Source organism: Puma concolor, chromosome A2 (assembly GCF_028749965.1).
Source record: "Puma concolor isolate L17-30 chromosome A2, mPumCon1.1.hap2, whole genome shotgun sequence".
Lineage (NCBI taxonomy): Eukaryota > Metazoa > Chordata > Mammalia > Carnivora > Felidae > Puma > Puma concolor.
Window position 1 is genome coordinate 83,305,750 of NC_141668.1, and position 14,009 is coordinate 83,319,758.

A 14,009-nucleotide genomic window follows, 5' to 3' on the forward strand; every position below is an offset into this window, starting at 1 on the left:
GCCAGCATTCACTGTAGCAAGCCAAGATATGTCTTATTTCCAGGGGAAGATAGTCTCTGCTTTGGGTCTTTCACCTGCTTTCTTGGAGCTCCCGGAAATGGGGAGCCTTGGCCATTTTCCCCGATCGCACCGAAACTCTCAGATCTTTTCAGTGATGATCCAGGGTTTCCACTCTCAAAGGTTTAGTGTGACTTTTCTGGGGCTCCCTATTCTCGTTGTCCATCCTCTTCTCTGTGATGGGGATTTGGTGGTAATACTCAGCGTTTTGTCAACCCTTTTCCCAGCAAGATTTTGTGATACAAGATTTTCGTGCTCAGGAATCCTGCTAAACTGTGCTTTCCCAGAATCCCCCTTTCCATTCCTGCACGGAACTTTTTGGGGGTTGCCAGCGGGAAACTGTAGCCTATTCCTCGTTCAGTTACTACTTGTTAACACTTTTTCTAATTTTACTTTTTTTTCACCTAATTTCTCTAGATATTAAAGAAAAGAATTTCTAAGATCTGTCCCATTTTCTCATTTTTATATTGAAAATTACTTGCCCGTGAAGTTTTTTGTTTTTTTTTTTTTAATATAAAACAGAATGATTTGAATGGGCTTATTTATGCTTCCTTAAAATGGTTAAGTAACCAGAATTGGATGCTCGCTTGGAAGTTCGAAGAAATATATTAGATGATGTTTTCAGTTTCTATCTGTCATGAATGTGTAAACAGAATATGACCTGATAGTATTAGGGTATATTCATGACCGTAAATGTTTATAGCAAGTCACCGAGAGGAGAGTAGTGTCATGGTTAAGAGGCCAGAGGTGATTTCTGAATAAGAATGTTAAGAGACCACACATCACTGAGTAAATTCACTATTGTTTTTTGTTTTGTTGATACTATTCAGAGTATCAGAATTTTGATTCATTAATTTCATCTATTTTTCTATTCTTTATCTCTTTAATTTTAGTGTATATCTCTATTCTTTCCTTCTTTGTAGTTTCTTTTGTTTCACTTTGTTCTTTTTCTAACTTTTAGAGTTGGAAGTTTAAATCACTTGTACTAAGATTTTTGATAGAATATTAATGCATATGTGTTTTTTATAAATGCTTTAAATGATATAGGCATTTAAGACTATTGATTTTCCTCTCATCATTACTGTAACTTTCTTAGATTCTGATACTTATGGTATTTCCATTATCATTATTTTTCAGAACTTTTGTATTTTCTCATTATATTTTGCCATTCCCCCAAGAATTATTTAATTGAAGCCTTTTTGTGTGTGATTAATGTTTGTAGTTTCATTTTATAAAACTTATTGTCTGATAATAAGAGTTCAGCCCCTACTCTCTTATTGTTTCCATATACCTGACATGCTTATAATTTATGTATTTTTGACTGTTAGAAACAACACTACATTTTAACATAAAGGTAAGCTTTGCTTTATGAGCCAGTCTGAAAGTCATTTTAAAAATAGGGTAGTGGGGCACCTGGGTGGCGCAGTCGGTTAAGAGTCCGACTTCAGCTAGGTCACGATCTCGCGGTCCATGAGTTCGAGCCCCGCATCAGGCTCTGGGCTGATGGCTCAGAGCCTGGAGCCTGTTTCTGATTCTTTGTCTCCCTCTCTCTCTGCCCCTCCCCGTTCATGCTCTGTCTCTCTCTGTCCCAAAAATAAATAAACGTTGAAAAAAAAAATTAAAAATAGGGTAGCTAGGGGCGCCTGGGTGGCTCAATCGATTGAATGTGTGATTCTTGATTTCAGCTCAGATCTGATCCCAGGGTCCTAGGATTGAGTCCAGCATTGGGATCCATGCTGGGTGTGAAGGCTGCTTGGGATTGTTTCTTTTGCCCTCTGCCCCTGTCCCCCACTCGTGCACTCTCTCTCTCTCTCTCTACAATAAAAAAAAAATGAATAAATAAAAAATAAATTAAATTAAAAAGGCTAGCTAAACCTGTTTGTATTTGCTGATATGGTAGATGTGTTTGCAACTCTGCATTTTGTTTTATAATTGTTGTGTATATTTGTTGTATTTCTTCTTCCATTTGGTGTCTTTGATTTGTAAAAATTACTTCTGTAATTAAGGATTCATATATTTAATGATTTTCTTTTTATATACACCATTTATAATTCTTGCTCTTCTTACCTCAACACTTGCTATGTGGTTTGTCAATTTTTAATTGCACCCTTTGTTACCTACCTATCGCCTATACAAAAATCAATAGTCTCATTTCACTTTCTGCGTTTTCTCCTTCCCCATCCATCCATTTTTTGTTGTATTCTTACTACTCTTGGAATACTTAACAAATGCTGTTCTTCCACGCACCTGTGCCCTCAGTCCTGCTTTATCCTTAGCCCCATAATTAAATACATTAAATACTCACCGTCATTGATCACACTGAAGTTTCTCTAGTTTTCTCTTTGGTTTAACGAAATGCATCCCCCTTGTATTTCTCAGAGAATCAATCTTTGTGTAGAATTCTTGAGTTCTTTTATGCTTAAAACTGTAGGCTTGACACTCAAAAGACATTCCAGCTGTATATAAAACCCCTGCCTTGAGTCTTATTTTCTTGAGTTTCTTGAGGGCAAAGCTAACATCTAACTACTCTGAGGTATCGATAGTCATTGGTTGCTACATTATTATGATGTAACTATATCTAGAAGATTTATGTTTCAGTATAGAGGATGATTTTCTGTATTTTTGCGTCTTAGTTATTGGTATTCATAGATATTTTTCTACATGTCTGCATACATCTGGACAAAAATGTAAATTAACTTGATCAAATAATTGATCCAGGAAAGAAAAAAATTAAAACAGCATATCCCCAAAATATGACAAAATTCAATCAAAAGGATTGAATGACTACAATCCAGTATTTGTACAATTTTGCACAAATGCTTTTGTTACTCTAATTTCCTCTCAAAGTTGACTCAACTATGTTCTGTATTCTGTACTTTATTCAAGTGTATCCATGAGGTCAAAATTATTTTTAAATATACTAAAATATTATAACATAATATACTAAAATTATGTATTAGAAAGTACATGTCTTTCTAAATCTGTGTGATCACATGGGAAATACGTCTAAAGCATTTGTGCTGCATGTCTAATTATGACCATTGACTTGAGGAAGTCTGTGCATTTTTTTTTTTTTTGCATTGCAAGCTCAACTAGCCCTTTAAATATGCAATGTAATTTCTACTAGAAAGAATAACTCATAGACACATGCCACTTATTCTGAAAAATTTACAAAATGAGCTTGTCACTTTAAGAAAAACAAGTGACAGTAGTCGTCAATTATAAAATTCAGCTTTTAAATAAAAAATCGAACTTTGGAAAACTTGCATCTGCATTCCTGAACTTGGAAGTTTCTCAATTTCAAAGAACTTCTTGATGATATTGGTGATGATATTAACATGTGTGCTTCAAATATTTTATGAAATGTGTCAACAAGACCTTCATAGCTCAGTGAACCAGTGTTTTCCAAAATGAACAATATGAGGTTATCAAATCAGGCATAGTTAAAAGATCCATTCAAAATGCAAGATAGACTGGTGTATTTTAAAGTAACAGTTCAGAAAGTTCCTTGATATGATTTCAGAAATTATCCCTTGTCTTATTAAAGAAATTACCACTTGTCAAGTTTTAATGTAGCATCAAAGATTGACATTATCTAAAGAGGATATTAAAATATTCCTCCCTTTTCCAACTATTTGTATGAGAGTGGACTTTCTTCATATATTTCAACTAAAACAACTTATTGAGTTGGATGTAATATAGAAACAGGCATGGGAATCCAGCTTTCCTTTATTAAGCAAAACAGTAATGAAATTTGAAAAAAATGTGAAACAGCATTCTTCACTATGTATTTTTTATTTTGGGAAATGTGGTGATTTTCCATTAAAATATTTTAAGTATATTATCATTTTAAGTGAATTAATATTTTTAAATATCCAGTTTTGCATTTTGATTAGAAATTTAAAATTTCGAATATTGATAGCTGTAATACATACAATGGTTCTTTGAGGAACTCCCATTTAAATTTTTTTTAATGTTTTTATTTTATTTTTGAGAGAGAGAGAAAGAGAGCGTGAGTGCGTGAGTGGGGGAGGGGCAGAGAGAGAGGGAGACACAGAATTTCAAGCAGGCTCTGGTCTCTGAGCATCAGCACAGAGCCCCACATGCGGCTTGAACTCGCAAGCGATGAGACCATGACCTGAGCCACAGTTGGACGCTTAACCAACTGAGCCACCCAGGCACCCTAAGGAACTCCCATTTTATTTTTAAGACTATAACGATGTGTGAAACCAAGATGTTTGAGAACAAGTGATCTACATCCAAACTCAAAAAACCTTCAACAGGTTCCTATTGTTCTAAAGATAAAAACCAACAATATGTCATAACCACAAGGACATTTATTTAGTTCCTCAGTCCCATGATGTTCCCTTTTGTGAACACACAGTTCCTTTTCTGTAGAATGTTCTTAATCCATTTCAGCTGGTTAATTCTTTCTTGTCCTGGTTTCAGCTCAAGCAGTACTTCCTCAGGCTCTCTTGGAATCATGCTCTCATATTTTATAAACTTGTTGGGTTTTTTTCCTAATTATGTACTTATTGATGAAAATAATCCATTAACACTTTCTTCCCAACAGGTGGAAAAAATCATAAAACCAACAAGCATGCATGTTTGGCTCCATTCTTCCTAACAGAGTGTTTATCATAGGGTACCGTGGGAAATAAAGTACTTGTCAGTGACTAAATAAGTGGATGAATGTATGAATTGACAGAGGAAAGGGTGAATCATTAAAGAATCATGAGTGATCATGAATGGCTTCTCCAGTAATACAAGGATCCCAGATAACACTAGAAAGAAATACATTGGATTCATTTAAACCACGCATTGTATTTTCCTTTGTGTAATGTCGTCACTACATGAATTCTTCTTAGCTATGTCTTCCATAAAAGAAATAGGAAGAAAGTATAAATAACATACAATGACATTTAATTATGGTAGCAAGTGTTCTTGAGAAAGCCTTGTAACGAGCAATTGTTAGCAAACAACTTCTTGTATTTCATATGATTTATTTCCTATAAATTATATTAGAATTCTATTATTTAAAAAAATTTTTCAAGTTATTTATTTATTTTGAGAGAGAGAGACAACATGAGCGGGGTAAGGGCATAGAGAGAAAGGGAGAGAGAGAATCTGAAGCAGACTCCCAGCTGTCAGCAAGAGCCCCATGCAGGTCTTGAACCCACGGAACCCATGAAACGTTGTGACCATGACCTGAGCCAAAACCTAAAGTCAGACCCTTAACTGAATGAGCCACCCACGTGCCCCTGGATTCTATTGATTTTATGTATGTGTGTCTTATTATAGTCTCATCGCTTTCCTCTTTTGGCCTAATAATCTACAGCTGAGTAACACCTACTTGCATTTCCTCCATACCTCCCTTTTTACTAGCCTGTCGTCATACTTAGCATACTTTGTTGTAAGTGTGGAATTTATTGGTCTTCCCATGAAATCTGTCACTCCTTAAGGGCTGTGTTTTATTCATCTGTGTATCCACAGGATACAATAAAGTGTTCAGCGCTTGATAAACACTCAGTAAATGAATGTATGCATGAATTATTGAATGAAACATTGAATAGATTTCATTTCCTATTCCTTACCATTTTTCTTAACTTTTTCCAGTCAAAACTCAGGTAATGGGAGAAATCAAGATTGCACTGAAGAAGGAAATGAAGACAGATGGTGAACAACTGATAGTTGAGATTCTCCAATGCAGAAATATCACCTACAAATTTAAGTCTCCTGATCACTTACCAGGTATCTAATTTTATGATAATGAGAAATATAAAATATCTAGGAGTTCTGTAGGAATATGTCCTAAATAATCTGGAAAATTCAAAGTAAAATTGGGGCTGTATGCCGAGTATATCTGAAAAAAAAATGTGAAATAAGGATTAACCTCTCTTATATAGAACACGTTGATATTCTACTAATTTTTAATTTTTTTTTTTCAACGTTTATTTATTTTTGGGACAGAGAGAGACAGAGCATGAACGGGGGAGGGGCAGAGAGAGAGGGAGACACAGAATCGGAAACAGGCTCCAGGCTCCGAGCCATCAGCCCAGAGCCTGACGCGGGGCTCAAACTCACGGACCGCGAGATCGTGACCTGGCTGAAGTCGGACGCTTAACCGACTGCGCCACCCAGGCGCCCTTCTACTAATTTTTAGATAATTTTTCTCAACACAGAAACAGAGTAATGTGTTTATCATACAACGGGAAAACACATTCAAATTGCTAAGAAAATTGGTGTGTCTTTTAATCATTTTATGTTGTCTGAAACAAATTGAGCACGTTCTGCTGGCTTTGTTTAAAATGTAGGATAACTCCCAGTGTACAATTATAATTCTTTCAATAGAAAATTGTATGAGTAATGGACATTTTACAAGCTGATTCTTCTTTTCAGATTTATATGTAAAAATATATGTGATGAACATCTCTACCCAGAAGAAAGTGATCAAGAAAAAAACGAGAGTTTGCAGACATGATAGAGAGCCTTCATTCAATGAAACTTTTAGATTCAGCCTCAGTCCTGCTGGGCATTCTCTTCAGGTAACTGTATACCGTGCAGTTACTCTTTTTGTGTGTACAGTATTTATTTGCCATTCAATTATTTAATATGTGTATACTGATCATATCGTCTGTGACATTTTACAAGTTAATTCAGTCTTAGGGGTTTCTTTCCAGGGGCCTTTAAGAAGTCTGCAGCTCACTCACCCATCCAGTTAGCTACCAAATCTTCTCTATTCTGCTTACTCAGTTTATTTTATATAGATTTATTTCCATGCTCACAGCCACTAATCCTCTTTGAGTTTTTATCTTTATTACTCAGATCATTTTAGCAGTGTAGCTGGCCTCCTTGCCATCAATGTCTTCCCCTCTTAATTCACTTCATCGCGCTGCTGGCAGAGGCATCTTTTAAAAACACTGGGTAAGGGGGCCCTGGGGGTGAGTGAAATAGTGAAGGCAATTGAGAGTGTACTTACTGTGATGAGCACTGAGCAGCGTATAGCATTGCTGAATCCTTATGTTGTACACCTGAAACTAATATAATGAATGTTAAGTATACTTGAATTAAGAATAGGCAGGTAGGTAGGTAGACAGACAGACAGACAGAAACACTGGCCGGCAGGTTACATCAAAGCCTTCAGTGATTCATCTACATCCTGACTCATCCATAGTCCTCTCACGCGAACTCTAAGAGTGTTGGTTTAATTTCATCTCTTTGTATTCTTTACAACACACTCTATACTCCAGCCACACCACAATCTTTTCAAATCAGGTTAAGCCTCCAACGGTTTGCTCATATTTTTCTTCCCTTCAATATTGTCTTCTTCATCCCTCTCCACCCATCTCACTATTCCCAAGTCTTTCAGGATGAACTCTGCCCTCTACTGATGACCCTACGTGCAATTCATCATGCCTCATTCGCACAGTATTTTGCTAATCTTACTAGGTTACCAATCCTAATCTGTGCTGCATAATCATTTATATCCCTACTGGTCACTGCTTTCCCACTCTCTGCTCCTCTAGGGCAAGGCCTGGCTTTCATTGCTCTTTGTTCTACAACATAATACAGTGTTTGTACGTAGTATGTCTTCATTAGAGTAGGAACAAGGAACGAAAGAGGGAAACCGAGGTGGGAGGAAAGAGATAAAAAAATATGGGAAGAGTAAGACCGTGGTACTGGCCCTGAAGGGCACACTAGAGACACATATAAGAAATATTACAAAGTTAAAGCTGCATTGAGGGTATTAAAAGGTATTACAGTGGAAAGAAATTTTAAAAGAGCAAAAGATGCTCTGAAGTCTGTGTGAGCAAATGTGTCTTCTACAGAGATTAAGTAGTTAGAGACAGGACTATGAGGGAGAAAGATTACACATTTGTCTGAAATGTGATAAATGTAATAAGAAAGCAGGATGCAGGTGAAGATATACAATGTCGTATACAATCCCAAAACCAGGGCCCAGAAGAAATAATCATAAATGTATATTTTGAAGTCAGAAACATAAAAGTAAAGTTTTAGCCAAGAATAAAGATGAATTCTCTAAAGGAGATTCTGAAAAGAAAGCAAGAGAGAACTGTCAAGGATTAATGGTTAACACTGACGCTCTCTACCTTTCTTCAACTCATCTCTGGAAGAAAAAAAAACTGTCTTGAGTGTGAGATCCTATGGCATTTCAACTAATATAAGTTCTACATATGACAAGAAATCACTTCAGAAGTACACACTGTAATAAAACCACCAGTAAATTAAATGCTAAATAAAATTACTGTTGTATTTTCTCTGCCTTGTGAGCTCTTATTCATTTGCTCAGCACTCAAACAATTTTGTATGTTGGTGCATATTTCATAAACTACTAGAAAATGTACCTAGCAAGTTCTTCTGAGAAATTTTCTATTCAATTAAGCATAAACCTAGTCAGAATGAGCTGTTAATACATGTCTTATCTAAAATTCTCATATCCTCCTGGATGTGGCTTTTCCTTTGGGAAATGCTGGTGTGAATTAATTAATACTATGCACATCTTTTGAGGATATCTTGAGGATTAGTTATCTTACAAGTATAGCTGCTACTTCCTCTTACCCTTTCTTGTCTGTGTTACTTCTTTGATGATCAAATGTCCTTTTAAAAAGGTTGAAAAATGTATGCAAGTATATATAACTTTGGCTCTTTTTTCTAGATTTTACTTTTCTCTAATGGAGGGAAGTTTATGAAAAAGACCTTGATTGGCGAAGCCTGTATCTGGCTTGACAAAGTGGATCTGAGAAAAAGAATAGTCAACTGGCACAAACTTTTGGTCAGTCCTACTCAAACCCATTGAAGAAATGTGTCTGCTCAGGGTATGGAAACTGTTCTAAATGATCTCAAATCAAGATGACAGTTGGATACTATTCTATTCACGTTTTGGGGGTAAACGTGAAAGGAGGAACGGCACGCAAAAGCAAAGTCTTGTAAATGTTTTGTTGTGGAGCACAGTAAAAAACTCAGATGAAGAAGTTCCTGTTTTAGGGACCAAAAAAAAAAAAAAAAAAAAAAAAGGATTGCGTGTGGCTGTCAAGACAAACAGTGAGAGCTATCTTGGTTATTAATGCAGATTAATGGTGATTTTGAGCAGAGTTGCCCTATAGCTAAAGGCAAATGCTCAACTATTAATATGGTTTCTAATGCAGAGTTTATTCTTTATGCAAAAGAATCTTGGTTGAAAGGAAAGAACTGACGTAACAAATCACAATTTTCGGACGTCTACAAATCTTTCTTCTTCATCTTATTTTCTCCGACAACTTACTGTGTTTAGATTCCAACACAGGACTCAACTACAGGATGTGTTCAAGGCTAAGAGGGAGGTGGTTGTGTTCATAAGGAAAAGGTACTGGAGATGGGGAAATGATGGCTTTTAGATTTTCTCTATGTCTAAATGTTACAAGCGTGAACAACACCAACTTTGGAATTCATGTTGTAAAAGCACATTTGTATAATTTGAAATAATGTAGAGTGAAGATAATACTAAGTAGAAATGGACCTATGTTTATTTAGAAATAAAGCCATGATTGGCTAACAATGAATGTTGCCCCACAAAAATATTGGAACCTTGGTTGAAAACATCAAAATCTCCATAACTTACCATTACATTTTCAACATACCAAAGAACATAGACTAAAATGGTATGTTCTAGGAAGCATGATAAGTTGTTCTTTGTGCAAGTGCAAATAAATGTGTCATTCCACGTATTTCCTTTCTCTTGAGTGATGTATTGAAAGAGGATAAATTCTTCCTCTGGAAAACACATCATATTAATCTGTGACACCAATTCTTTAATTGGTGTCATTTCCTGTTCTTCCATAATGCTTTTTTTTCCCTTAGCGCATTAACTGATTGCACAATGACACCAAACTTAAGTTCTCTCTAGTGTTCCATTTTCCTCCTTTAGTGACAATATCGCAGTGATCAAGCTTGTCAATACTGGGAAAATATGTGAAAAGTCAACAGTATATTGAGAGTAAAATATAACGAGCTATTTTAATAATGCCGAATAAAAGAACCAATGCCTAAGTCATTAAAATGAAGCATCCTCTTCTCCATCAACCAACAGGAAATACACTGAGCTGAGATTAAAAGCCCAGCTTCTGTCTTGGTCCTGCCACTGACTGTGTCACCTTGCACATGTCCCTTCAAGTCACTTTTCCCCAGGTTTCTTATTTGTAGGATAAATATAATTACATATTCTTAGCTTTCCTAATGGGATGTGGGGATGATCAAACCAAGTGAACTGTGAGAAAAAAGAAAGCACATTTCCAGATACAATTTTATAGATATAAGCAAGGAATAATTGTTATGCAGCTCTTTATTTCTCAAATTTTATATGCAAAAACATCCTCCATACCAATGGTCAGCATTGACTTGGATAAAAGTAGTATATTAGCTCCAAAACTATTTTTTTCTTTAAAATATAACCTGGTGTTGAACCTGCGAAAAGGTGAAGAATTAAATCAAAATGATTTGCAAATCGAGTTATTATAAATGAAATGAACCTACTAATCTTATCCTACCCCAAAATAAATTGGTTCTCAGACTGTTCTGAGTTTTAAAAGCTGCTTCTTTATTCAAAGGTGGGATTTCCACGGGTTTAGAGAAATCATCCCCAAATATACTGGTTGGATGTTGAATTTTCTCATTTTTTAAAGAAAAACATACTTGAAATTTGAGAGGAATTGATTTAATGTAAAACATTAAAAAGAAAACAATTTCTAATAAATGCCAGGCTATCTTTATTATATTCATAAAGAAATAGAAATTCACTCTTCCCCAGTCTAAGAAAGCTAACAGTCACTTTTCTTCCCTGTATTTTTTTCCCCTCCCCTCGCTGATATCGCAGTGTCATTTACCAATTGATACTGCTTTAAAACGAGCACGCAGGGGAGGGGATTGCTGAAGATTCGATATTGCTAGGATTTTATTTTTAGAGACAGCTAGATCTGCTGATGGTTGCTATGGATATCGCCGGCAGAAGTTAGCACTTTAGGGAGCTTATAATCATCATTCATAATTGGGGAAGAGAAGGATTCAGGAAGATCTCTTTCTGACACAAAAAGGTTCTGCTCTTTGCCCTTAAAAGGACACTCTAGCTCACGCTAGGTCCTCTTCTGCAGCCACTCACACCCAGAAGTATGCAGGGGAGGTTGTAGGAGCAGTAAGTTTTACTTCATTCCAGTTGCAAATTTATTTTAGAATAATACAAATGAGGTGCCACCAAAAACAAAGATCATCCCTTGGTAGCTATTTGACCTGAAAGAGCAGGAGTCTTTGCATTACAGGTGCCCCTTTGTTCCGAGGAACTAGTGACGGACGGGGCCAGGTCAATCAAGAGAGCTAATGACATGGCTTTTTGTGCACCAGCATCCCCCTTCAGAGAGCATAAGATCCTGCCAAAGTGTGCCAAGTTTGCCACTGACCAAAATCCTAAGTTGTGCTGGAATTATTCTATGCAACACTGATCCTTGAACAAATGCATTTCTTCTGAATGATGTTGATTACCCTTCTTACAACAAAACGATTTCTTTTTTAATTGCAAATAGGGCTCCTGGTGTTTTTTACTTTTTTGTATATCTCACAGCACATGATTTTCCACTTTTTATTTTATTTTATTTTTTTGGAATCAGCTTTTTTTTTATCCGACTGATGACAAAGTTTGTAATTTCTAAATAATATGTGATCAGTCCAAGTACAACACCTATATTTTGAAAAGCATCTTAATTTTTCCCACAGTTTCATCAAATCGTCAGAGACTGGAGTTGCTTCTTGGTTTAAAATTGGGTCCTAAGGAACTTTTAGCTGTAGAAGCAAAAGCACAGAGTGAATTTTTACAAAAGACGGGGACTTCTAGGATGGTCGTTACAGACATAGATAACAGTTTGAGCAAGAAGTTGGTGTTTCCCTTATTTTTACTTAAGATTAAGAAGACTTTTGGTGACTCTGAACTCTTTCTTTACCATTTCTGTTGAAAAGAACAGTTTCCAAGATTAAGGAGCAGGGATGGTCTTTGCTCCTTAATGTGCCCATGTTGTAATTAACCGTACTAATAAATGCATATTTTCAACATATCAGTGGGATTAGTTTTGTGGATCACACACATTAAAATAGTCATATTGTGGGAATATTATAGCTGGTAACCAGCTGATACCGATTCTTTCTATAGGAATGTTGTGATGATAGCGGTAATAGTGGTAGTGACACTAGGTCGGTGGTCCTGTGAAGTGAAATAAAATTATATACTATATTGTGCCCAATTTATTAGAAATTATTTGACCAATGTTTCATTTCATTAAGATATCATAAAGATGTTTATAGTATTTTTTTACTTTATTATTTAAATCATAACTAACAATATTTTTAAAAACTTATTTTCATTGCTATAATGTCTAATATTCCCAAAGCAGCCAACTACAGCTATATATATATATATATATATGTTTATAGCTCTACATGTGACAGAGTGAGTTGCCCTCTTGTTGAGCTTGAGATGGAAGTGACGGAAAAGCTCGATGAATAATCATGAGCCGTCTCTTTAATAATTACTTGCCTTTGATGTAATACAAAAAATGAATGAGTGAAACAGATATTCTCATTGAATATGACACATTGATGTTTTCTGTATGTTCCATGTTGTTATTATTAAAGAAGCCCATTAAGTCAAAATCATTTAATCCAATGATTCCTTATCTGAAATGTAGATTGAGAGCATTTTCTTAAATCGTTACCCTGTACATACCTATACATTTGGTAAAATAGACAAAGTTGAAATAATAATTTCATTTGGCATTCAGCATGTGAATATGATTATCGTTTGATTGTGTCTGTATATTTGTCGGTGATGTGCTCAGGTGCTCCCACTACTGATTAATGTGTGTGCTAATATCCTAACAAAAACACATCTGATATTAATGGAAAACATTCTTGTCTGAAAGAATAAAAATCTAATAAAATTGATTTCAAAATAAAAAATAAAGTACTTGGAGATATGTCTTGTTTCTAACTACATGTTGCATGCCATGTTGGTGATTTGCTAATGTGTTCTTTTCTGTTCTACCCAAATCTCTCTGGAAAATCTAATGAACAAATACAAATTCTTGGGCTAAAGGTTGTATACATTGAATTGAAATATACGAGAATTGTATTAAAAATGCTTGTAAATCTGTCTTGAGTTTTACCCTATGTAAAAATATGTCTTGGTTTTGTGATTGTATACAAGATGTATCTTGATAACTTATGCAAATTGTGCTGTATAAAGGCTGTTGCCTCAGCCTTACCAATAAATATTGAAAATGTCACCTTTGACTTCTTGTGTTTATCAACTTGATAAAGTGATGCTTTATTACAGAAATAGAACTTTTCACAACATTTCCTCTGAAAATTATATCATAAATACATTCACTCACCGAGTTTAAAAAATAAATTTTAAACGTAGCACAGATACAGAAAACAGAATTAAACATATAGCTTAATAAATTATTGTCTATCAGATACTTTTGTAACCACCACCCAGGTCAAGAAATGAAACTTTGCCAGTCATCTCATAAGTCCTCCATGTAACCCTCCCCTGTCACAAAATCCTCCCAAACCCTAAATGTAATCACCGGCCTTATTTTTATGATAATTAATTCCTGGTTTATCATTGACATCTGCCTAATAAACAAAATGGGGGTGATATTATTTTTTAAATGTTTTCTAAGCCTCTTTTAATCTATGTATTCTCCCCCCCACCTCTTTTTTTTTTTTTTCAGGACGTCATACTTTTTGAAGAAATCTGGTCTTTCTACCAAATCTGGTTTTTGCTGATTGCATACTCACAGGGTGGTTAACAAGTTTTTCTGTCCTTTATTGCCTGTAACTTGGTCTTTTGCTCTACAGATTTGACCTGATTCATGTTCAAACTCAAAGGTTGGCATTATATTCCTCTG

General features: G+C 35.3%; 1 protein-coding gene across 5 annotated transcripts in view; it reads left to right on the forward strand.

The window, feature by feature from the left end:
• Positions 1-13,379, forward strand: part of PCLO (piccolo presynaptic cytomatrix protein) — a 426,447-nt gene extending 413,068 nt beyond the window's left edge. For all 5 annotated transcript variants that reach the window (XM_086696804.1, XM_086696805.1, XM_086696807.1 and 2 more), the window contains 3 exons: positions 5,674-5,808; positions 6,457-6,602; positions 8,735-13,379. In XM_086696804.1, the coding sequence (XP_086552930.1) occupies positions 5,674-5,808; positions 6,457-6,602; positions 8,735-8,875 (422 nt within the window). In that variant the 3' untranslated portion in view covers positions 8,876-13,379. The remainder of the gene's footprint in view (positions 1-5,673; positions 5,809-6,456; positions 6,603-8,734) is intronic.
• The last annotated feature ends 630 nt before the right edge of the window (positions 13,380-14,009 follow it).